This window comes from Hibiscus syriacus, unplaced genomic scaffold (assembly GCF_006381635.1).
Source record: "Hibiscus syriacus cultivar Baekdansim isolate YM2019G1 unplaced genomic scaffold, ASM638163v2 tig00112452_pilon, whole genome shotgun sequence".
NCBI classification, from domain to species: Eukaryota; Viridiplantae; Streptophyta; class Magnoliopsida; order Malvales; family Malvaceae; genus Hibiscus; species Hibiscus syriacus.
In genome coordinates, this window is record NW_024063335.1 from 402,519 (window position 1) to 427,713 (window position 25,195).

General features: G+C 35.6%; 2 protein-coding genes and 2 pseudogenes across 2 annotated transcripts; 2 read left to right on the forward strand and 2 right to left on the reverse strand.

Annotated features, from left to right (window-relative positions):
* Nucleotides 1-7,388: 7,388 nt before the first annotated feature.
* LOC120179752 lies at nt 7,389-9,423 on the reverse strand (annotated as a pseudogene).
* Nucleotides 9,424-10,103: 680 nt separating this feature from the next.
* Nucleotides 10,104-14,010, forward strand: LOC120179767 (annotated as a pseudogene).
* A 1,712-nt stretch (nt 14,011-15,722) lies between these two features.
* LOC120179754 (protein TIFY 10A-like) lies at nt 15,723-17,760 on the forward strand. Its single transcript, XM_039185265.1, has 4 exons — nt 15,723-16,206; nt 16,787-17,227; nt 17,344-17,401; nt 17,559-17,760. Exons 1-4 carry the CDS (start codon nt 16,050-16,052, stop codon nt 17,659-17,661), a joined length of 759 nt encoding a protein of 252 aa, XP_039041196.1. The 5' UTR covers nt 15,723-16,049; the 3' UTR covers nt 17,662-17,760.
* A 1,728-nt stretch (nt 17,761-19,488) lies between these two features.
* LOC120179750 (ethylene-responsive transcription factor ERF017-like) lies at nt 19,489-20,082 on the reverse strand. Its single transcript, XM_039185264.1, has one exon. The coding sequence runs from the start codon at nt 20,015-20,017 to the stop codon at nt 19,712-19,714; it is 306 nt and encodes a 101-aa protein (XP_039041195.1). The 5' UTR covers nt 20,018-20,082; the 3' UTR covers nt 19,489-19,711.
* Between the last annotated feature and the right edge of the window lie 5,113 nt (nt 20,083-25,195).

The following is a 25,195-nucleotide window of genomic DNA, read 5'->3' on the forward strand; positions in this document are numbered from 1 at the left end:
CAAATGCTCAAACCTTGTGTTTGGAGGCTTAATTGAAGCTCTTAAATTGGTGGTTTAGATTTTTACCTTAGGATTCTTGGACTATGCTTGAAGAACTAAAAGATTCAACCTTTGCTCAAGACTTGGAGAGGATAGAAAATGGAGAGAATGAAAGAAGAAGATAAGGAAGTGTGGTGAAAATGAGAAAGAAAAATCTGACATGAAATCATCAAACTATTAATGGAATTTGGTTTTTATTTCAAACTTGGGTCAAATTCCTCTTTTGGTCCTCCTACTTCTTTGGTTAAACCAAGCCCAAAACCACTCAAATTTGGGCCAAGGTATCCTCTAAGTTAGATTATTTATTCTAAAGCCCTAATAGCTAAAGCCCGAAACTCTTAACCTAGGATTTGAGGTGTTACAAGTCTAGTTAGTGAACGATAATGTTCTTTTGTGTTGAGGACGTCTAGTTATGTTTGAGTAATTTGATTATTCTCTTGTAAAATTTGAAGATAATATTACTCCTTCACATTAAAGGGATCTAATTGTCTTTAGATAATTTACTTGTCGAAGACAACATTGTTCCTTTATGTTGAGGAGATCTAGTTGTCACAAATCATTTCTTTCCTGAAAGACTTATAAAAAAAATTGTATACGCATGAATGTAATTATTTTGAATGTTTTGTTGAATGACAGTATGAATTACATTTTTTATTGGTAATATGTAATTTTAAGAGAAATTTTAAAGGTATCAAAGCTTCTTATATTGTATGTGATTATGAATGTTTGATGCAAATTTATGTAACATGTATGTTTTATTGATCAAGGGTTAGGGGAGGATGCACGAGCAATCTTCATTGTTTTCTTGATTTGGTCATCTTCATTTTTATTTCGCACTAGAGTGTTTCCTTGCAAATCTTGACTTGTGTCAACTTGTTCTTCTTGCCTCAGCAAATTTTGCCCCAAAATTGTCATCTTTTCTTACTCTTCTATGTCTGAAAGACACTTGCCAATTTCCAAGATCTACTCCCTAGAGATAATGTCTTATTTAAAAATGTTTTTTTCCATTCATTTTCAAAGGTAAAAAGTTTAATGAATAAGTTTTGAAACTGTTTTATGAAAGAATTTTGAGAAATGTTTATTTAATGAAAGAATTTTGAGAAATGTTTGATGAAGATTTTAAAAATGTTGTCCATTAATTTAGGTTCACAATTGAGACAAATTACAAAACAAGGGTTCATTAGATATCAAAAGAATTAAATGCTCTCTTAATCTTTTAAAGTTATGATTCATTGACAAGTGTCATGATTTGACTGGTTGATTTTAGGTTTACTTCCTAAACTTTCTATGGTTTCTTTCATCGAGTTGTCATTCTCTTTTCTGAATATTGTGGCATGTTCCTCATCATCGACTTAACATTTTAATCGGATACAGACAAAATGATTTAACTAGCATACTCATTTGATAAACTTTTTAGAACACCTTTATTTCAATTCTCTAAAATCTTCCATTTGTTCAACCTTCGTAGACTCCTTTAGCAGAGGTAGTGCTGAGATATCGATATAAAAATGAAACTCTTGAGTGCTCATGTGAAGTTAACTATAACAAGTGTTCCTCAACTCTATTAGTCCATCTTCACTGAAATTCCTTATTTATTAAATTTAATTTAATTTTCCTTTATTCATGTAGATAAAGGAACTTATCCATAAAGCTAGGGCTTTTAACTTATTGATTTAAAGAAAATAGCCCAACTTTATAACTAGTTGAAGGCAGTGTTTGGAAAATGAATTCTAAGGATGACCTTCTTGGGTATACAGATTCAAATTCTTAAGCTCATCGAGAAGAACTTGTTATAGTCTGAGTGTTGTTGAAGGTTAGAAAATTTCATCCTTAGAATTCATTTTAAAAGCTAACCTAAACTAGATTCATCTACTCAACTAATCCACTTGTTGAGATTAAAATCATCATTGAATGTCCTCAAAAAAAGTGTAATCTAATATGCTTTGCAACCTCACATACAAGATGCCCTATTTTATTCGCTCCTATACATACCTGAATGTCAAGTCCTTTGACCATCTTTTCGTGAGAGGAGAATTCTATCTTGATCCCTGTAAGAGAATGGTATAATGTTTGGGTGTACTTTTTGAAGTATGATCAAAGGTCCTTGTTTTACGATGGTTCAATCTGATCACTTGCTAAATAGGCTATAACTTTGATTCTGAAGAGAACATTTAATTTATTTGATATTTAAAGAATTTCAAGATTAAAATTTGCTCATTGTTCATAATCTCATAAGGTAGTGTTTTATTTAATATGTTTGAATGTCAAGTGACTTACAAACTCTAAAATAGAGGAAGAAATAATGAAAACAAGTTCAATCAAGATGAAATGTCTTTTCATACAAGTGCAACAAAACTTCATAAATGCAAATGTCTTCTCTTCATTCGTACTAGGATGCCCCATTACTCATTGAATGTCCATGCCTTGAATCAATCAAATTATGGACCTTTTGCTTTAATGCTCTATAGTTCTCAATTATATTCCCCGAGCTTCTTATGTGGTAGCTACATATGACTTTAACATCATAACATTCAGGGAATTGGGGCTTTTTTGGCTTAGACTGGACTAGAGTCACGAGATCATTCTCAATAAGTATTGGGAGCAATTTCTCATATGTCATTGGAATTATATCAATATGAGTATTTTCTCTAACCATCATATGAGGTTTGGTCCCATAATTAGCTAAGTAAGATCCCACTGTATTGATCTCAACTCCTACCTCGATGTCAGCACTATCAGTGACCCCTATTTTTCTATTCTTGATAGCTCTTTCGATCATCTCTCCACACATGACGATATCGAAGAAATTCTTAGTGAAAACCCCTAGTACGTGGCTAATATATAAAGACTTTAACGTGTCGATGAAAATGGTGATGAACTCTATTTCAGTCATAGGTGGTTGTACTTGGGTTGCAATATTTCTATATCATTGTACATAATGTTGGAAGCCCTCGTCATACCTCATCTCCATATTTTACAACATTGTTCGGTCCGAAGCCATATCTATCATGTGTTTGTATTGACCTAGGAAAGCATGAACTAGGTTCTTCTAGGATCAGATTTGAGTGTGACTTAGTTGATTATACCACTTAGAAGCGGGTCCGATCAGACTGTCTTGAAAACAGTGGATCATCATTTGATCATTGCTAGTGTATCCAGTCATCCTCCGAATAAACATTGAGATGAACAATAGGGTAACTGGTGCATTTTGAATTTGAGCGGGAGCATCAGGTCAATAACTAAGGCTAGCTCACTTGCATCCATTTCATCTTAGGAGCTTTGTAATTTCATTCCTTTAAAGTAGTCTTTGCACCATTCATTCAAGTTATCAGAGATCTTATTCTTAGCCCTTTTCATTTTATCAGAATTAATCATATTGTAATCAGTGGGATCGCTTCAAGTCCTAGAGGTAGAGAACCTTGCTTGGTGGCTCCGAAGACTCTCGGGTGAGGTGATTAGCAAAGGAGTAGCATGCATTGTCACACACTTACTGGTTTCCACAGTAAGGGAAATATTCTGCTTGCCTTTTGCCTTATTGAGTCCAGCCAATTTCTCAACAATTTGATCGACCATGTTATTCTAGTTTTGCAAGATGTGATCCATAGTAGTCTCTTGTGATCATTCCAATTTGGTTTTGAGTCTGTTTGCATTCTTTATAAATTCTCTTGCAGTTTTTTCTTCAATTGCTCAAATTTTGCTTCCATTTTAGTATCTTGTCGAGTGATCAGGACCAATTTCATAGAATCCTCTACGAACTAAACTCATATTTTCATGAATGATGCATGAGAAAATGCTTAAATAAATGCAATACATATACAAAATGCAGAGATACAATTGCAAATGCAATACAATGCAATACAATGCAATAAAGGTATTGATCCCAAAGATGAATATCATAGAATAAGTTTCATTAGATATAATAGTCTTCACTATTCAAGACAATCCATTTTTACATACATGTTTTTACTTGTATTCTTGGTCTAAAGTAAGTTGATGCTTTTTCCCAGAGCTTTGTCCTCGAAAACTATGCTCTCAAGTGTTTTATGACCTCCTAGACTTATGTATAAGCTCTATTCAAAATAGCATATCTCAGATGAAGCCCCTATGATGCTAGAGTCGTGCATTACGCCTTGATGATGAAAGTTTCGTCCTCAAAAAATGCATCATTACTCGGATCAAATGATCACCTATAAAATCTTGGGTTTTTATCTATCAACTTTGATGTTTGATATTCAAGAGAACTTTCTCTTTTTTTCTCCAAGCTTCAATTAGCCAATAGTCCATGTCTGTGTATGTGACTACTTGATTAATAAATTTTTTCTCCATTTATGAAAATTTTCTAAATAGAGAGTCATATCAACACCTTCATGTTGTGTTATGATGATGATGCAATGCAAAAATGTGAAAAATAACAAAACAAATAATAAAAATGAATTAGTAAGTAAAATAATTGATAAAAAAGTGTTATTGAAATGAATATAACATATATCCCATCATGTATTTACTCAAACATGATTTTATTAAAATACAATCCTACCCGAATATGCCTTCTACCCGACATGATTTATTTCAAGAAATTAGTCCTAACCATATGGTATCTAGTTTGTGTATCTTCATCGGAAAATAAAGTTATTCTATGAATTTAAAGTAAAAGACAAAAAAGTTCAGAGTCATTCCTCCTTTAAATACACCTATTAGAGCGATTATTATCAAACGAAATTCGGCATTACTTCTGACAAACAAAGGTTCACTATATATATGGTTTCAGACCTAGAAAAAGGTACTAGAAAAAAGGTACTAGAAAAAGGTTCACATATAGAGGCTTAAGGAAGGGTTAAAGAGGATTAAAACTAAGAAATGAATGATTTATTTGAGATTGAAGAAAATGGGTTTTGAATGATATGTTGAAATATGAGTTTTTATTGAGGTTTGCTAGTATATTTGACTTGTCAAATAAGTAAATAAGAGATTAGAATCATTGTATGTGATTAAAACATGTATGAAAATTCTTGGTTTGGGATGTTCTTTGGAGAATTTAGATGTTATAAGAAGCTAAATGGAGGAAAGTTGGGTTAAGTGATGTTAAGTTTAAGGGTATTGTTGAGGTAAACGTAAGAGATTTAAACAAAAATTTGGTAAAAATGAGCTGAAAATGGAAATTTTGGGTAAAGGTATCAGTACTGGAAGAACAGTACCGATACTATAGGTTTAAAATTGAAGAATTACGATGACAGTATCGATACTTATGTAATTAGTATCGATAATGATGTGGGTATCGCTACTAAGAGGAAGATATCCATACTATAGATTCCATAATGCATAAATGATATCGATACTATTGAGCCTGAAAAATTAAGATAGGATGAATTTTGATAGAAATTGAATATAATAGTACTTTTGAGTATTATTAAACGTATAAATGTTAGAGAGTATACTAACATTGGTATGGTATGTGTAGTTAATTGATGCTTGTGTAGATCATAACCAAGGTCCCGAGCAAGCAAGAAAAAGGAATGGATAAGGTTACCGAGTAGTTGGACGACATTACAGCATACTAGGGAGGTATATCAGGTGAGTGCATTTATAATAATTTTATAAAAGGAGGAAGACTCGCGATAAATCAACCTCGAATGTATGTTTACAACATTTTGGTATATTTCATAAGTATATAAAATGATATTATGAATGGATGAACACAAATGAAAATGTGTAACTGTGCATTATTGACATAAAAGGTGCCACAAATGAAAATGCATGACTGTGCATTATCAGCATAAAAGGTGCCACAAATGAAAATGCATAACGGTGCATTTTTTGGCATAAAAGTGCCACTAATGAAAATGCATAACGGTGCATTAACGGTATAAAAGGTGCCACTCATGGTATTCATAAAAGGTGAATGACCATTTTGACACTTCGGTGTAATGCATATACTTTACATTCTCATTTAACATACTTGGGCAAAATACAGGATAATTTCACGCGTAGGTAAAATCAAAGACTAGCAGAGTAAGGAGTACAACAGAGAACATCAATCCAAGGTTGATTCATTAGTATCTATAGGACATTCAAGTCTTCTTTTGATAATTATATGGCATGTATATGAATTTAAGAAAAATGCTCTGTAATGTATTTAAGTTATAACTTTGTAATAGGTTAACGAATGTTTTATCTTATATTAAAATGTTTTGTTTTTATTTTTGAAACAAAACTTTTATGGTTTACAAATAACAAAACGTTTTTAGAAGTCATGTGACACTTGTGACTTGTGTACGGGAACATATACGGGGAATGGGTGTTACACGAATTGTCTTTGTCGGTGCATTTGGGTTGCCAAACCCTCAATCTTTATCCATTATAGACTTAAGCGGATCGAGTTCAATTCGATTACATTCCTTATGTCTAACTAGGATTGAGCAACAAAACTGAGACCACCCAATGATTGATAGTATGAGGGGGTTTTGTGTTAATATGGAAACAATATAGCACATAGATAAATAATAAGATAAGGCGACAAAAGAAATCAATAGAGGTTATCCGGCGGTTTGTAGCCGTGATGAGGACCTGGAAGGGGTGGATTCATGTTTCCAAATCCAATGAAGTGTCAAGTATTCTATCACCCTTTGCTTGTGGGCTTCATACAGGTGCAGATTGCTACGAGCTGGGACAGAATTTACCCGATAAAGACCAGTTTTGCTCTGCTTCGCCAAGTCCCTGACAGTCTATACCAGACAAATGATATGAATTCCTCGGGAGTCCTGCGCCTCCGTGAAGTGTGGTCTGTGGATCGTACACAAATGATGAAGGGATTGGGGTTTGGGTGGCCTGGCTTCTATGGTCTCTCTGGTTGGTTTGAATGGTCCCGTACTGTAGAAATTGATTGGGCGTTTCATCATTTCCAGATGGACAAAGTGATTCCTTCAAGAAATTATGCACTTATTTTTCTGGCTTCCCATCCACACCCATGTATCTCATTCATGCAAAGAAAGGATTATATTTTTCCTTGTTATTAACGGATTACATGGTTAGTTTCCGACTTCAAATTATGCTTTCTTTCCCAAAGTGGGAGACAAAAACATGACTAAGGTTACATCGTAGTCATTCTTGAGAAAGCTTCTCTCTCTTTTTCAAAATTTCTTATCCTAATTAACTTATAAACAAATCAATACAAATACAAAATTGCTATGTACAAAAAATTCATTTTTGGGGTAGTTAAAAGAAGATGCCAATGACAAATAGCTTTGTGTTTTACTTGTTCAGATAGATCTTTGATCCCCCTTCCTGTTTTTGTTCGATGGGGGGCAACCTCAGCTACCCTTCTTCCGGTGTCACCTATGGGGCAACGGGATTTAACTTATCTCTTCTATCCTAGTAATAACTTCGTTTAGGGATAATCTTTCATCAGGGTTACTTTCAACGCAATCAGCTCCGATCTCAAGCACTTTAAGCATCTTATTAGTTGAAGATGTATTGTTTGCTATCTCAGGATCAATCAATTCTAAAGGTCGGTTCTCTGATATTGATGTTTGTACCCATTGCACTATATCGATCCCATGCTCGTCATTATTCGGATATTGTGAAGGATACTTGCCTGTCATAGTCTCCAGGATGACAATTCCTAGACAATAAACATCTGATTTTGGGGAGACTTTTTGGTACTGGACAAATTCTGGGGATTTGTAAGCGAACAAGACTTGGGAATAATTGTCGGGGTCTGTCAGTGTTGAAAAGAGTAGTCACTTAGTAATGTCTTTCAGTTAAAGAATATTGCTGGATTTGAGATTTCCATGGGGGAGCTCGTATGTTGCAAACTCTGTGTGAATGTAATTGAGTCCTTGAACTATTCCTTTGATGATCTTGAAACGAGTCGGCCAATTTAAACTTGCATGAGCAAGATCTCGAATACCTGAAATTTAGAGTTTTTTATCAGATTCAGAGAGTGAATGTGTATCTGAAATGAAAATCAGTAAAAAGATGCATGTGATAGCATTACCGTGCAAGATTAATGACAAGCTGCCCGTAGGCACGTATTCTGAAACAATAAGCTTCTCCTCTTTCCTAAAATGGTATGCTAATGGCGTCAAAATATTGCGGTGCTTTAACTTCCCGAACCGCCTAATTTCAGCATCGAACTCATCTTTTCCCAGCCTATTCATCCCCTCATTCTCTTTACCACCACCGACAATCCATTGGTCATCTTAGCCTTATATGCGGAGCCCATCACGCTATTTCCAAGCACCTCAGCCGATGCCTTCATCAAATCCTGCAACCCGAATTCACCTCTGTCGTCATTCACTATGACCATGTCACCCGTCCCACTCTTGGATGCCGTCGAGTCCCTCTTCGACCCTGATTTACTCCTCTGGCTAGGCTCGGCAGACCTTTTGTGGATGGACTCCGGTGGCAACCGGACCGGCAGCGCCTCGTTTTTTGGGGATTGCTTACTTACAACGCCGAAATTATCGGCCTTTTTGGTCCCATGCTTTGCAGAATAGGCGGAGGCTATCAGAATGCAGAGTAAAAAAAATATGGTAATGGCTAAAAGCAGTGCCCTGCCATCGGAATTGGCTTTGGTTTTGGCTTTGGCTTTGGGTTTATCAGGTTCATGTTTTAGGCAAAAATCTGTCACTGGTTTCCCGCAAAGGCCTGCATTTCCTCGGAATGAATCGCTGCTGAACTTGGCAAAACTCTCTGGGATATATCCTTCCAAATGATTAAGCGATATGTTAAAGGATATCAGAACATTGGGGTATTTCAATGGCGGGATGGATCCTGTAAAGTGGTTCCCCTCTAGGTGGAGTTCTATGAGATGAGGTAGTTGCATTATGGAGTAAGGGACATGTCCGGTGAATTTATTTTCATTTAACTGCACCTTCTTCAGAGATCTCATGGGTGCAAAAAAATCATCCGGAATCTCACCGTTGAACTGATTATGAGATAAATATAGAGACTTCAAAGCACCGAGCATGTTGAATTGCGGGATGGGACCTGTAAACGAGTTCTTCATTAAGCTAATGGATCTCAAGTAACGAAGTTGAAGCAAAGGCCGAATGTCAATCGTTCCCGAAAGGTGTAACTCCTCTAAATGGAGACCAACAATGTCCTCTCCACGGCACCTTACGCCGAACCACCTTCGCTGACAAGGAGATACCTGGTCCTGCAGTCCAGCTGTTCAAATAACCTTGTGGGAACGATGCCTTGAACTTAATCAGGGCTTCAGCATCGGATTGAGAGGAACAAAGGTGGGAAAAGAAAGAGTGATAATGAAAAGGGAAAGGGAAGGGAGGTAGCGAACAGCGGCCATTACTCACCCGAAATGTTGACGCGCCGGATAGAAACGAGCCGCTGCTCGGAGAAATCATGTGGTTTTGTGAGTCTTGGTTTGGGTTGTGGTGTTTGGTGTTGTTTAATTGGTTTGCCATGCCGGTAAGCTGTATTGTGGCTTTGAATGGAGGAGGTAGCTTAGCAACTTACATTCGGTACTAATAATAGAATTGGCAAATGAGGTTGAGATTCGAGAGAGTTTTTGGGATTGAAAGGGAGAAAAGTGAGGCCCGCAACTTCCTTTTTACCCTGTCAATGTCCATTGACATTTTTGGGTTGACGCCATTGGGGATTTAACTTCATTCTCGGACATGGAGGAAGCTACTTATAGTGCGATATAACGTGGCATCTCTTGAAAACCCATTGATGAGCACAAATGGAAGATCAATGCTATATGTTTCTTTGTCAGTCATTATAATAATAAATGTAATATGATCGAACGAAGCACGTAAACGAAACATAAATATTTGACCAAGTATAGTAATCTCTATAATCAAATCATTAGCTTTGATGAGCATGATATATTCACCTACAGGTTTTAAAATTCCCTTCATTAACAGGACAGATTGCAACACTTCAACAATATCACCCACTTCGAATAAATGCATATTGCAAAAGCAAACATTAAAGGAACAATCTTTTACAAAGGTGCCTTCGGATCAAGGTTTAGTGAACAACTGCAACGAAGACACGTGTCGTAAAATAAACAAAGCACCGTATAACCTACTGCCTCCCTACCAGCTACTGATGGTTAACATTTCACCTAAAAAAAATAAACCCTTTGCATTTTTCCGCTCTTCTGTACATAAGATCCTCCTTTTCTGTGTTTCGAATCCAATTGTCAAAAGACTTTTTCTTGAACCGAATTTCTCCTATCACTTAAAAACCCAGAAATGGTGGAGACATTTCCGTTCGGGCGGGCTCAGTTACTACAACAAAGGGTGGAACTTAAGAGATGGATCACGGCATTCCTTACGTCGCATAAAACTCTCTTGATTGTCCTCTGGTTTGCGGCTTTCGGTTCGGTTTTCTTATGGCAACGGAATATCGGTGGGGCTAGGTTATCGATATTTGCCAAAACTGAACCGGGTCGGCCTATACCCAAGATGCGGCCTTTCGCGTTTAATTTGACTGATTTCGGGGGAGTTGGGGATGGGCTCGCGGATGAAACGGCGTCGTTCGAGAGGGCTATCTTGGCGATCTCCAAGTTTGGGAAGAAAGGTGGTGCGCAGCTCAATGTGCCACCCGGGAAGTGGCTTACGGCGCCGTTCAATCTCACTAGTCATATGACTTTGTTTCTAGCTGAAGATGCTGAGATTCTTGGGGTCCATGTTTGTGCTTTCAATTTAATTTCGTTTTAAAATGGTTATTTTTGTCCTTCTTAATTCAATTTTCACGCTGAACTCAATAGCTTATAAGCATGTTTAAGATTGGCACCTAAAACAAATCTCTATTTTGGTTTGCAAACTAAACAAGCTTCTTTTATGAAGACGAGATTGAGTTTCTCACAAAAATTATTTAGCATGTTTAGGTATGGGTTATGAATTGTGATGAAGGAGGACTAATAATTTGTTGTTAGTTTAAGTAATTTTTCAGTGTTGAAGCTAGTTATTTGCTGTTCTGTTTAAAACTTCTGGTTTTGGTGGCTTCAAGTTGTGATCAATGTCTATTGCAAATTTTGGATGTGATCTTTTTCTGGTAATATACAGGATGAGAAGCGATGGCCTTTAATGCCTCCGTTGCCTTCATATGGGCAGGGAAGAGAGCATAAGGGAGCTCGGTTTGGGAGTTTAATTCACGGCCAAAACCTCAGAGATGTTGTCATAACTGGTTAGCTTCTTTAATCTGCCCCCTAAATAAGCCAGTAATTTCCGTTTTTAAATCATTTTTTAGTGTTTTCTTTAGTTGCTTGAATGAAAAGTTTGCTCACATGATAGTCCTTTTCAGTTTATCTGTAATCAAGGACCGGGCTAGGATCAAACATTGGGTGGGGCTAGATTGCTTTACATCAAAAGAATAAGGATCTATTAAGTATTTAAATCTAAAAGATGGGAGGGAGAAAGGCCTTATTTGCCTAATATTTAAATCAAAATGGACTTAAAATGCCATTATACCAAAATATTTGGCAAAAGAATTACTGAGAACTTACTGCAAATGGATTCTTAGTAGCTTTGACTGTGTCTGTAATCCATTCTTTGAAGTTGTGCATTTTATGATTCTGAACTTTTGGTAAAAGAATTACTGGGAAATTACTGCAAAATGGAAGTTAGATCAAGTCCATCCATTTATTTTATGACAATTATCACCAAAACTTTATAGTAAAATTCATTAGTGTATAATGGAACTTGTATTTGTAGTCTATCTACTGTGAATGAGCCAACTTAGCTTTTTCAAAGTTATAGCACATGATAGGTGATACCTATAAAATGCTATTTTTGTAGGTTGATTTCTAAACCTGTTTTGTGTTTTCTGCACCCTTTATCAAAGTTTACTATCCTGCATCCGGTATAAATTTGAATTTCACATGCCAAATTAATGAAGCATTATTGGTTGAAAATTTTTCGGCTGCTAGTAACAACTGTAATGTAGATTGATTCGCTCAAGCCTCAATTTATTCTAAAATCCTTGCAGCTAAGTGAGTCTCTTGTAGATGTGATTCGGATAAAACGATGGTTAAGACCTTTATTCTGCATAAACTATTTGTTGCCGACCAAGGCTGATTTTACCCTTTCTCTTTACAAATCAACAGGGTATAATGGTACCATAAATGGACAGGGTCAATCATGGTGGAAGAAGTTTCGCCAAAACTACTCAACAACACCAGGGGTCCACTTGTGCAGATAATGTGGTCAAGTGACATTATAATCTCTAATATAACCTTACGTGATTCTCCGTTTTGGACTTTTCATCCATATGACTGCAAGAATATAACAGTCAGGAATGTTACCATCCTGGCTCCGATATTTGAAGCCCCGAATACCGATGGAATTGATCCTGGTAAGTAATCCTCGATCATAAAATTTAAACTTTTTTCCATGAGAATTTTGGTTGCTAAGGCTTTAGATACAGTTTTTATCCTTACTATGAACAGTTGTTGTCAATGTCCATTCCTCTTGAAAAGTGTAGAAAAATATCCATTCATGCTATGAACTACACAGAAACACTAAGGAGAGAACTTATGAATTAGCATCATGAACTGAATTCTATGAAATGTGGGTAAATTGCAACAAAATTGCTTTCATTATTGTCTTTTATCTCTTTTTCCCCTTAAGTTTCTGTTGCATATCAAGTTTATCAACGTTGTTTATCATATTGCCATCTGGGTCAAATCTACACCCGTGTACACTACATTTCAGCTTGTTGATTTGATGTAGGGTAAAAGCAGAGATTATTTCACTCTAAATGTAACTAAGTGCGAGCCATTTATGTCGTAAATAGATTCTTGTGAGGATATGGTGATAGAGGATTGCTACATAAGCGTTGGGGATGATGCAATTGCAATAAAAAGTGGCTGGGACCAATACGGCATAGCTTACGGACGACCCTCAAGAAACATTCTTATCCGAAACCTCATCGTCCGCTCGATGGTCAGGTGAAGTTTCTTAAATTAGTTTTCCTCCATCTTCATGGTTTTTTTTTCATTTTTTCATAAGCCAACCATAAGCAGATAACTTTACTCTCCATGATCATCTGTAACCACTATGCGTAATATTTAATAAGTTATGTTGTCTGTGTTTTTTTTTTTCACTGAAAGATAGAAACAGAAGTCCGATTTTTTTAATAACTTATGTGTTAAACCAGTTATGAACTTATGATTTATATTTAGCATGACAGTTTTGTGTTAAATCGTGATTCCTTCCGTTCGCAAAAACTAAAATTCTGCCTTGGCTGAACCATGCCACAGTGCTGGCGTGTCGATAGGCAGTGAGATGTCTGGCGGGGTATCCAATGTAACTGTGGAGAACGTCCTCATCTGGAGCTCTAGACGTGCAGTTCGAATCAAGACTGCGGTTGGAAGAGGTGGATATGTTAGAGATATAACCTATCGGAATCTTACTTTCGATGGTGCCCGAGTTGGAATTGTCATCAAGACAGACTACAACGAGCACCCTGACGATGATTTTGACCGAAAGGCCCTCCCAATAATAAGGGACATTAGCTTCCTTGAGATATACGGTCAAGGAGTCCGTGTACCAGTTAGAATACAGGGTAGCGAGGACATTCCCATCAGAAACCTGAAATTTAGGGATATATCTATCGGGATAACAGATAAGAGAAGCACATATTCCAATGTGCCGTTGAAGGCCGTGTTATAGGGACTATCTTCCTGCTCCTTGCGAAAACCTCGATAGATACGATGAAGAAGACAGACTCATATTACGCTCTGAATCCCAAACGTAACGGATATAGACTGACATATGAGAAAATGGCGCTTCACTTCTGGGATCAAAGCTCAAAGTCATAAGAAGTGCAAGTCTGTATGAGCAAGAACAGAGCGAGCAAGCATGTTTATTTCTTTTCCATGCCGTTTTTTTGGTTCCACTTTTATAACTTGTTTGGTTCACCGAGTTGTGTACAGAGAATTTCAAGTAGTTTATAGTTTATATACATTTCCATCAGCTTACTGAAATCGAGTTCATAAATGCATTACTCCATATACAAAGTTAATACAACTTGCGTTTTTGGTAAGCGGTCATTTTCCTTGCCTAATTATTTCGTATAGTTAAAAGTTATACGGTTCCAAATAAAGCACTGTTTTAATTAAAAAAAATCAATGTCTGATACTTTTTAATGGTCTGCAGTTACGTGGTAGTTTCAAGACATGGTAAGTCGCAATGATTTGCTGTTTGTATTGGGGGTTTAGCAATAAGAAATATTTAACTCAACAAGGACAAGGCCAGTCTGAACCATGAACGAATCAATTTTATTAAAACAAATATATCATCAACAAACAATTTATCTCCAAACTACAATAAAGTATCCGGAGATAACCCAAAGCATCTTAAATGTTTTACGTATCCTATGCGTATTTGCTAATTGTTCATAGGGGAATAAATGAACCGAGTTTGAACTAACAAGATTATCTTCTTGTTTGTTTGTTTATTTTTTAAGGTGTTCGTGTTCATTTAAATTTTCAATATCATGTTCATGTTCGTTTATTTATTTTTGAAGGTGTTTGTGATCGTTTATTTATTGTTCACGAACATATTAATTTAATGTTGTGTTCATTTATATGTTCATGAACAAGTTTATTTAGCATTCATTTAATGCTCGCGAACATGTTCGTTTATATGTTCTCGAACGTGTTCATAAACATGTTCGTTTAGCGTTCATTTAGCGTTATTTTAGTGTTTGTTTATCGTTTGTATATATATTCGATTTTTAATTTTATTTGCAAACTAAAGAAAAATGATAAAATTACATCACTGGTGCTTAAACTCCTTAAAATTCATAGTTTAAAATTTAATTTTTATCATGTGTTCTATTTAATCCTTGTATTCATCAATATTTAAATGTAAAAAATAAAAGTTTGTTCATGAATATAAATGAACGAGTTGATAAACGAGATTGTTCGTGAACATAAACAAACCAAACACACATTTGTTCGTGTTTGTTCGTTTATTAAGTGAACATAAATTTTTTGTTCATGTTCGAAGCGTAAAATATTTTCAAACAATTCATTGTAAAATATTTTCAAACTATTCATTTTTAGTCAAAATAAAATCATGTTTAAAAGGTAACTATTGACACCAACAAGAAAACTGAAAAAAATAGTACTTTTACATTGGAAAAGCTCATTGTAAAATCTGTTTGGAAAAGTATTTAAAAAAAATATTGTTTATTAGATATGGAACCATTTTAATTGATGTCTTATTTTAAGTTTTATTTTTAAAATTATTTTTTAAAAAAATATATGTTTTTAGTTTTAAGAAAATAAGAATTATTATTTATGTCATGAACAACTTATGATATAAAAATGTTTAAACTAAACAATTTATCAAAAATGATTTTTATTAAATTTAAATTATTGTTTACTATATTATCAATAAATAAAGTAATTTCCTAATGATTTTAAAATGATGATACATATTTTTATTTTTTTTATGAAAACATTTTTTCTCAGAGATGGTGTATTAAATAATAATTTGAAGATAAAATTAAAACGTTTAAAATTATAAAAAAAATATTTTAAATAAAAGTTCTAATTTAAAAATAAAATAAAAAATATTTTTAAAATTTAAAATTCTCGCAGTTGGAAATAAAAAGGAAAAACCAAAAAGAGAAAACAACAGAAAAAACACGTGTTTGAAAACCTAAAACAAAGCAAACAATAAACATTGAAACTCTCTCCATGGAGGCCGAAAAACTCAAGCTTTAACAACAAGAAAAACGGGAAGAAGAAAAAAACATTTATTCCTCGTGCTTTTTAACACATCACCATCCTTCTCTCCCCAGCTTTTCGTTTTCAAAGATCAAAATAACCATTTTCTCCTCCTACTCCTCCTCGTATAAATAAATACATATATTCCTTAGCTGAAAAGCATCCCAATTTCGGTTAACCCTTAATGAAATTGTAAACTTAAGTTAAAAGATCGAGGTCATTTGATTTCAAAATCATCATCTGGAAAACCCAAAAGCAGAAGGGGTCAAAACAGTTGGATTCGTTTGTTGTTTTTGACGGAAGTATGTCGTGTTCCTCGGAATCTACGGGTTTGAAACCGGCGATGTTACTGGAGAAACCAAGCTTTGCCCAAACTTGTAATTTGTTGAGTCAGTACTTGAAGGAGAAAGGTAGCTTCGGAGATCTATCTCTGGGAATGACATGCAAGGTTGAAACTAACGGTATGTTGTTCGTTTCATTTAAATTCTGTGCTTCTTTTCTCAGTTTATATTAATGAAGAATTAAGCTTTGCGCTGTTTCTTTTACTTAAAAGTTCAACATTAATCACCCGTTTTAACATTCGAAATTTGAGATTAATGCTCAAAGTTAGGGTCTTTTTGTTTTTTAAGATACAGATCCTCAAAATCCGATTTGCAGATTGACATGTTCATAATTAATGTTTCGAAACAGTCAGAACACATGCCCTTTAATTTCTCGGTCATCCCCTGAAATTACTCAAATTTTGAAAACTTGCTTTGGAAAAAAGAAATTGTGAAGAAGAAAATAAAGCACGTGATTCAACTGTTTCAATCTTTGCGGGATGACAGAGATCTGAATCATGGACGTAAGTTTTTTAGAACGAAATTCCGTTGAGATTTATCGTTTCTAAGTAGACAGGATAGGGTCATCGAATTCTTCGTTATAATAGCTTTTACTTGGTTTGGTTCATAAAAAAACTTGAGTCGTTTAAACATTAAACCAAGTTCTACAACAACAGAATTTCAGTCTAATCTCTAATGTATATTGATGGATATGTTGCAGGGACCCCACAGGTGCCGCCTACGACTATGAATTTGTTTCCGGTCGATGACAAGTCCGGCGATGTTTGTGGCCGAAGCAATGGAGCTCCTAGGAACTTGGGATCTATGGATTTGTTCCCCGAAGGAGCTGGTTTTTCGGCACTGGCTCCTAAGGACGGTGTTCGGAAAAGGGTCAAATGGAGTGTTACTAACACGAAAAAGTGTGAGCCTCAAACTGCACAGATGAGCATCTTTTATGGTGGACAAGTGATTTCGTTTAATGATTTCCCAGCTGACAAAGCTAAGGAAATCATGCTTTTAGCTAGCAAGAGTAGCTCACAAACCAACAGCGTCAATCCCACCCCTTTTACTTCCAGCAGAGCAACAAGTCCAATTGAATTCAGCTTTGGAGTTCCTCCCACCTCGAAATCGGTTCAACCTGCTCAGATACCCGTTCCTGGCGGTAATCCTTGTTGTCCACATCAGTTTCTTTAATTCAAGGAGTTGGGAGATGGAGTTTTGCTTCATAGTTCATATTTAATATTGGATTTCTTATTAGTTTGTGTCTATTCGCAACAGATCTGCCAATGGCAAGGCGAGCTTCACTGCATCGGTTCCTAGAGAAGCGCAAGGATAGGTAGGCCTAAAGAAGTGCCCTGCAATTCTTTCAATTTTTCATTTCATCAGAGCGTTGTAGGTTATTGCATATTGGTTGTGTTTAGAATTTCGAGTCTTCCCTGTTGGGAGTGACACCATAAGTTGTTGATGTTGATATGGTTATGATCACTTTTCAGGATCACCTCGAAAGCACCATACCAGATAACTAGCTCCGCGGCATCACCTTCCAAGTCGGGCGACAGCATGTCATGGCTGGGCTTGGGTGCTCCATCACCATAGTAATCTAAACCATTGTCTGAACTCGTGTGTTTTTTCCAGGCTTTTCTTAGGCCTTGTATCCTTTGTTCTCTTTTTTCAGCAGGGCAGGCCTGCTGTTTTATTACCTATCTATTCATGCTTGCTTCATATTATCAGCTCTAAAGCCCTGGTAGATGGTCAAATCTGACCGTTGATTAGTTTAATTTTAGTTATTTGTAACAAGGAATTCCCGGTTTATGTTAAGTTTGGAACAAAATTTTGTTTTTCCGGTTTAAGTAAAATAAGTGAATCCATTCCAGGTTCTTGAGACTCCACGTTAAAGAAGCTTTCAACATGTGAAAATGGAATACCTGTGACTGTGAAAAGATATTCCATTTTTCTACTTCTTTAATACACGCTTTCATCCATGAAAAGATATCTCAACAACAACGCGTACTCAACTGATAACCATTTGGAACGGGAACGCGTCAATCCACACTCGTGCATCATTTTTCTTTTATTTCTTGTGAACCCTAAAATTTAACAATAAATCGTCAAAGGTAATAGGATTCTTTATTTTCTTTCACCATGACAAAGGCAGAGGTGTCTTTTTCATTTTATTAAACGTTTTATGTAGTCTGTGAATTGAAGTATGAACCCTCTTCGCTCGTTACATTTCGTTGCGTTGATGTTAATTATATAGTGGAGTTGGCCGGTGGTTTTTAGAAAAGTCGAAAAATCAATGTCTTGTCATTTATGAAACATGAGTCGATATGAATTCTCAATACTCGTATAAACACAACTCAAACATTAAAATATTAAACCAACCAAAACACCTTGATAATAAAAGAGTCGTCGTTATTTCTCGAAATTCCAAGTACCATGAATATCAAAATACCAACATTCAATGTCATCAAACATCACTCATAGGCTCACCAAAAGCCATCGTCTAATGTCTAGGCTCGTTAAAAGCCATGTGCTTGTAGATTTGGTGCTGCCATCTATGGCCAGTGCAACTTTTATGTTATTGTGGCATGACCTATAAAATGGTTGGATTCTGCACTACTCATGGGGGAAACAAACCTACTCCTCCAGGAACAAACTCTTGAGTTGAGTTTACATCCGCTGCTTAGGATGTGTATTTGGATTCATTGCACGCTCTTGAGTTGTTGGCAATGAACACGCTTTCTAACTTTAAAAAAGACATTTAAGATTCCATTAAATTGTGTCGGTAGGGATTGCTAAGGGCTAGCGGCAGAAGCAAATCTATATGTAGTCGAGAATTTTCTTTTAGAGATTCTTCTATTTCAGAAGTGTTTTAAATGATGAAATAATGACTCAAGTGGTCCAAAAAGAAGTTGAAGCAACTAATTTAAAAATGGTCATGCCAAGCCGGGCAAACCATGTGGCTGGTACCTAGCATGTGCAATAACATTGATGGGTAAGAGACAACATTCATGATCTAGTAATGTGGGTGTCACAAAGTAGAAATGCATTGATGGAACAACTTAATCCTACAGGAGCTAGAAAGTTTCCAAATAATTTCTGCTGTTGAATAAATGGGGATCGTTTCCAGTAAAAAAAAACTCAGAAAGTGAAGAGGGAGATGAATCCAATTTGGGAATGATATTTCGGTTACTTCAAGTTGGGGTATGTCCAAAGCAACTCAAAAAGTCAAGCCGCAATAGAAGAGGCAGTTAAAATCCAATATCAATAATGTTCCTTTATAGACAACCTCAAAAACAAGAAACCTGTTAGGTTAGTTCAACCAATCTTCTGCTTCTAATTGGCTTATTCCTTTGAATTCCAAACCCAAGAGTTTCATTGTTGAATCCAAAGAAGCAAGGCTATGAAAATCGGCTACAGAAACTTGCCATTATCTTTTCATCTACAAACATAACAAATCTTTGCATTCCACTAACATGGGATCTACCAATGAAGAACCAGTTTCAACTTTTAAAAAAGAAAAGAAAAGCTTGTCAGGCTAGAAAGTCCAAACACCAGGCGGATGAAAATAAGCGCGGTCGGATCTGTCTCCCACACCACCACTCTCGAAATAACACTCTGCATAAGAATTAGCAGCAGCAGCCACTTACGTTGCTTCTTTCTCAGAAACCCGACCCGCGTGCCTGAAAGCCGCTTCCTTGATTTGAGCCGTCGTCAAATCACCAGCGTCCGCTATATCCGGAGGATTTTCGGGAAAGTTAAGCTTTGCCGAATTCCCCCGCAGACAGAAAACGGCGTCGTCGTAAGCTCTCGCGGCTTCTTCCACCGTCTTGTAAGAACCCAACCATATTCTTCCTCTGCTGTTGGGTTGGCGTACTTCCGCCACCCACTTCCTCATCCGTACACCCTTAAAACGGCTGCCGTCATCCTTCTCCCCTATCGGCCTCATCATTTTTCTTCTCCTTGATTCTCTCTTTTCAATTTTGTTGGATTATTCTTATATAGTTAAAAGATGAAATAACATAGGGACTGATTTGCAAAATAAGTGAAAAAAACAAGGTGGGCGGCGGCGGGGCGGAGAGAGCGCGTGGACATTTGATAAGATGACACGTAGAAAAATAAGAGGGAAATGAGCCGGGATTTTTCGGTGATGGAAACGTGAGGATCCGAAGTGGAAGTTTTAGGGCCGTTGGATATGGATAGAGACGCAAAACGTGGGGACGGAATTTATTTGTTTTCATTACATGGATGGTGGACACGTGGAGCATGTTGGGAAGTTTCTTCGCTTTGCTTCTATTTATTGTTATTTTGTCTTCTCCGGAAGGTCGAATTAAGTGAAATGTTACCTAATTACGTGTTTGATTTTAGTAAGACTTCAAAGGTTAGTAATATGAGATTTATCTTTAAAGTTTTAAAATATTACTTCATACAAAATATTTTAATATCATATACAAATAAAATCTTAAGGATCCAACTTATAAAATTTTAAGTAGAAAAAAGATTATAAAATTTTAAAGGGATGTAAATATATTCAATATAAAAATATAAAGAAAATATATAAAATATATAGGAGTTTAAAATTTTTAGAGGTGGCGATTGCCCCCACCCTTCCATCCATATTTGATTAATTATTAGTATCCGATTTATTAACCGACTAATCAAAATCAGTTATAGTATAGGTGAGGATGATCCTTACCCTTCCATCTCTATTTAATATACAAAGTGAATATAATTTGATATTGGGTAAATTACATAAATAGTCATTAATTATATATGGATCTAGACTAATGAATCAAAAAATTTATCAATCAAATTACATAACTATTTAAAAGATATTAGTCATCTACTACTAATTGTTAATAAAAATATTGGCATGATATGTTTTTATAAATCTGAAATAAATACAATATAATATATGTTCAAAAACTCTCAACCATTTGACATGAATGCTTATACCCCTAGCATTTATGATACTCGAACTCAAGACCTCAAGGGATAGCAACAAATCTCTTAACCATTGAGATTGCTTAATTCGTGTGACACTATAAAATTTTTATAATCACGCATTCGGATTTTATTGCTTTTAAATTCTATCAATTTAGTTTTTTTTATTTGATATCTAAAATATAGTTTTTAATAATTAAAATTATCATCAAATTTATAAAATGTGTAATTAACCAGAATTAAATTATAATTATATAAATTTATTTAACTATTGTAATAAATATTAACAACATATAATTTAATTAACATAATTTAAATAGTTAATTGACATGATTTGATGAAATAATAAAACAACAGTCAAATCTAAGTTTCTATAATTAATAACTTTTAAAGTAGTTTTCATTTTTATAGTTAAGTTGGATACATAAAAATGATATTGAAGTTGTTGAGGAATCCAAAATCTCTAGGAAAGAATCCAAATATCTTATACACAAAATCCCAGCTTGTCGGAAACTTTTAGAAAAGACAAATGTCTCTGCCAATAATTCTCCCTATTCCATTCTGTTTTTCTGTATCTCTCAGCTTTATTAAGATTGTTAATTGTCGTTGAAAATATAAGTTTATTTTATATGAAAAATTAGAAAAAGAAATCTATTTTTTTATTGAATTAAAATAATTATAAGGTAATATTGTTCTAAATAATCTCACTTATTTAATAATGAATGCTCAATAACGCTATTATAAACTAGGTGTTCAAACACATAATCTTTAGAAACAACAATAATTCTTTTAAGAGAAAATCGCCTCAGTGACCAAAAAAAAGTTATAATATACGATTTTAACCAACTTTTTTTGGATTTGCCAAAATGACCAACAAAATCGCAACGCGAAATAAAAATCGCAACGCGATCCCCAGAATCGCAAATCAGTTTCCAAAATCGCAACGCGATTCTTGAAAATCGCAATGCGATAGTACAAATTCGCATTGCGATTTTCCAAAATCGCAACGCGAATATGAAAATCGCAACGCGAACACATAAATCGCAACGCGTATCCGTAAATCGCAACGTGTATCCGTATATCGCAACGCGTATCCGTAAATCGCAATGCGTATCCGTATATCGCAACGCGTATCCGTAAATCGCAACGATAATCCGTAAATCGCAACGAGAATCTGTAAATCGCAACGATAATCCGTAAATCGCAACGAGAATCTGTAAATCGCAACGATAATCCGTAAATCGCAACGAGAATCTGTAAATCACAACACTGAAATTTTGGGTATATAACACTGAAATCATAAACTAAATCCCTAAATCGCAACTCATTCCATCTCCATCTATCACTCTCTCCGCGACATCCGTTCCTATATCCAACGCATCCTTCCCAATCCGGCAACAGGTTTTAGTTTCGCAGCTCGTCTGTTTAGTAAATTAATTTACAACCATGAAATCATCTAATGTTGATCATGTTTGGATAGATTTGTGTTTTGGAGGGTCATGGGATAATGTTCATGGTGTTTTACAATATATGCCTTTACCCATGAATCTTCAACTAAAATTGTCTTTACAAAAGTTAACTTATGAAACTCTAATGCTACGTGTTTTCAAAAAATTGATTTAGAGCCCCTAATGGATTTAGGCTATCTTATCAGAGAAATGGTAAAGTTTATTTGTTAACCGACAATGAAGATGTTGAACGATTCATTGCTTACATTAGTGTTTCACAAGATGTTCATTGTAGTTGTTGAACCTAGAAGTAGTATTGTTGGGTCAGTACGGGTAGTAATCAACTAAGTTTTTCTCAAAACCCACAACCTTCTCTAATCCAAATCCCAATCACTTTCAGCACCAAATTCCGGTTTTCGTATTGACCAGTTAGACGATGATGAGCCAACAGAAAAATTGTGAGTACTAGTCAGTATTCGAAATTTGGTCTTGGTCATATCCGGACTTTGATATTGGTCAATACACGGATTTTGATGATGTTTCAGAAGAAGAACAGACCCTGCGTGTAATGATTTTGATATTGGTCAATACCCGAATTTTGATGATGAAACAGCCGTTGCCGAAGAATGTATTGTTGATGATAATGAGGAGGAAGTTACGACTGTGAATGAACATGTTGAACATCCATTCTGTAATTCATATAATCCTGAAGAAGAAAAAGAAGAAGAAAAATCCCCGAAGAAAAGAAAATGCCACGGGCGTATAACTGGAATATGCCAGAATTACTTCAGATACCGGAAGAAGAGTTGGTAAAGAAAGCAGTTGATTGTTACACAAAAGTTATTCGTATCAAGAAAGATGATTGTTTTGATACAAGGAAGACTTGAAGATAGCTTTGTATACGAAATGTGTGGAAGATGGCTATCAACTAAAAGTTAACAAATCAAGCAAAGATCGTTTCGAAACAAGGTGTATGATTGACAAAAACTGTATGTGGCGAATGATTGCAAAGAGAATAAAAGATTGTGGAAATGTTTCAAGTTAGGACTTTTATTGATAAACATACATGTTCAAGAACCCAAGTTTTTCCTCACCATAGACAGGCAAACAAAAAGTGGCGAATGATTGCAAAGAGAATAAAAGATTGTGAAATGTTTCAAGTTAGGACTTTTATTGATAAACATACATGTTCAAGAACCCAAGTTTTTCCTCACCATAGACAGGCAAACAAAAAGGTGTTGGGTGGTTTTCTGGCTAAGTTAATGTTTTTGAATGGCAGGGTATATCGGGGACATGAAATTATGACTGACATGAATGCTCGGTTCAAGATTAGTATATCATATTCTCAAGCTTGGAGAGCCAAATGTTATGCCTTGGAATTGTTGAGGGGGTCGCCAGAAGCATCGTTTGCCCAACTGCCGGCTTATTGTCACAATTTAAGCTGAAAAATCCTGGGTCGGTAACTCATATCAAAACAGATAGAGATGGACGCTTTGAGTTGCTGTTTATCGCCATTGGTGCTACGGTTAGTAATCAATATAATTTTGTTGACTCATTTTTGTTAGTTACATGCATTTCACATTTAAATGATTATATTTCTTGTGTATATTATTTTGTAGATTCGTTCGTTTATTACTTGCATGCGCCCAGTTATATAGTTGACGGAGCACATTTGAAAGGTCGATACCTTGGAGTAAACTTATTAGCAGTAGCCTGGATGCTAACAATGGGATATTGCCAATAGCTTACGGGGTTGGCAAATCTGAAACCTCTGATTCATGGACATGGTTTATGGGCATCTTAGGGATTGCATAGGTCCTATTAGCAATCTGACAATCATATCCGATAGGGCAAACTCAATTGACAACGCTGTTAGAAGGTGTTTCCCAGATGCTTTTCATGGACTTTGTGGTGTTCATTTGTATAGAAATCTAAAAACAAGGTCTGCTGGTATAAAAAAGAACAAATGGACATACTGGAAGGCTGTAAAGCTTATCGGGAAGTGGATTTCAATAAGCATATAAATTGTTTAAGACGTTTTGCCTCAGTGTGCTCAAACACTAGAAGATGTCGGGTTTGAAAGATGGTCAAGAGTACATCAACTTGGAGCAAGATATGGTTTCATGACGTCTAATAGTGCAGAATCAATCAACGCTCTAAGTCGTCATTCCCGGAAATTACCCATTACTATGGTTAATGGAGTTTTTTCGAGCCTCTATTCAACAGTGGTACTACAAGAAAGAAACCATGTAGGTATTATTTCTTTGAATTCGTAACTTATCATATTTATATATTTTACTAAGTATTGTTTTTAAATTTACAGGAACATTGAACTCGTGTTACACCATGGACTGAAAAAAAGATAACGAAACGTGTTGTGAAGTCAACGTCATGGAGAGTTGAACCATGTTCAAACACTTTGTTTCAAGTACTGGATAATAACTTAAATGGGCTAGTCGATCTAAATGCAAAGACGTGTAGTTGTATGAAATGGCAAACATCTGGTTTCCGTGTGGCCATGTTATAAAGTTGCTCTTCATTTAAACCAAGATGATTCAAGCGCATACGCTATGGATGCTACACTACAGAAATTTATCGACAGACTTATGCCGAGATTGTCTACCCTATTCCACATCCTTCTGAGTGGGACATACCAGATGACTTACAAACAGTTTTGCCACCAGCCATGGACAGAAGGCTACCTGGCCGACCAAAAAGTCACGATCGTATACCGTAAG

Bases quoted from the DNA above. Each gene is read 5' to 3' on its own strand.
- LOC120179754 (XM_039185265.1), top strand. From the start codon at position 16,050: ATGTCGTGTTCCTCGGAATCTACGGGTTTGAAACCGGCGATGTTACTG. The intron at 17,228-17,343 runs GTAATCCTTGTT...TATTCGCAACAG, and splicing joins TCAGATACCCGTTCCTGGCG to ATCTGCCAATGGCAAGGCGA. The intron at 17,402-17,558 runs GTAGGCCTAAAG...ATCACTTTTCAG, and splicing joins CTAGAGAAGCGCAAGGATAG to GATCACCTCGAAAGCACCAT.
- LOC120179750 (XM_039185264.1), bottom strand. From the start codon at position 20,017: ATGATGAGGCCGATAGGGGAGAAGGATGACGGCAGCCGTTTTAAGGGT.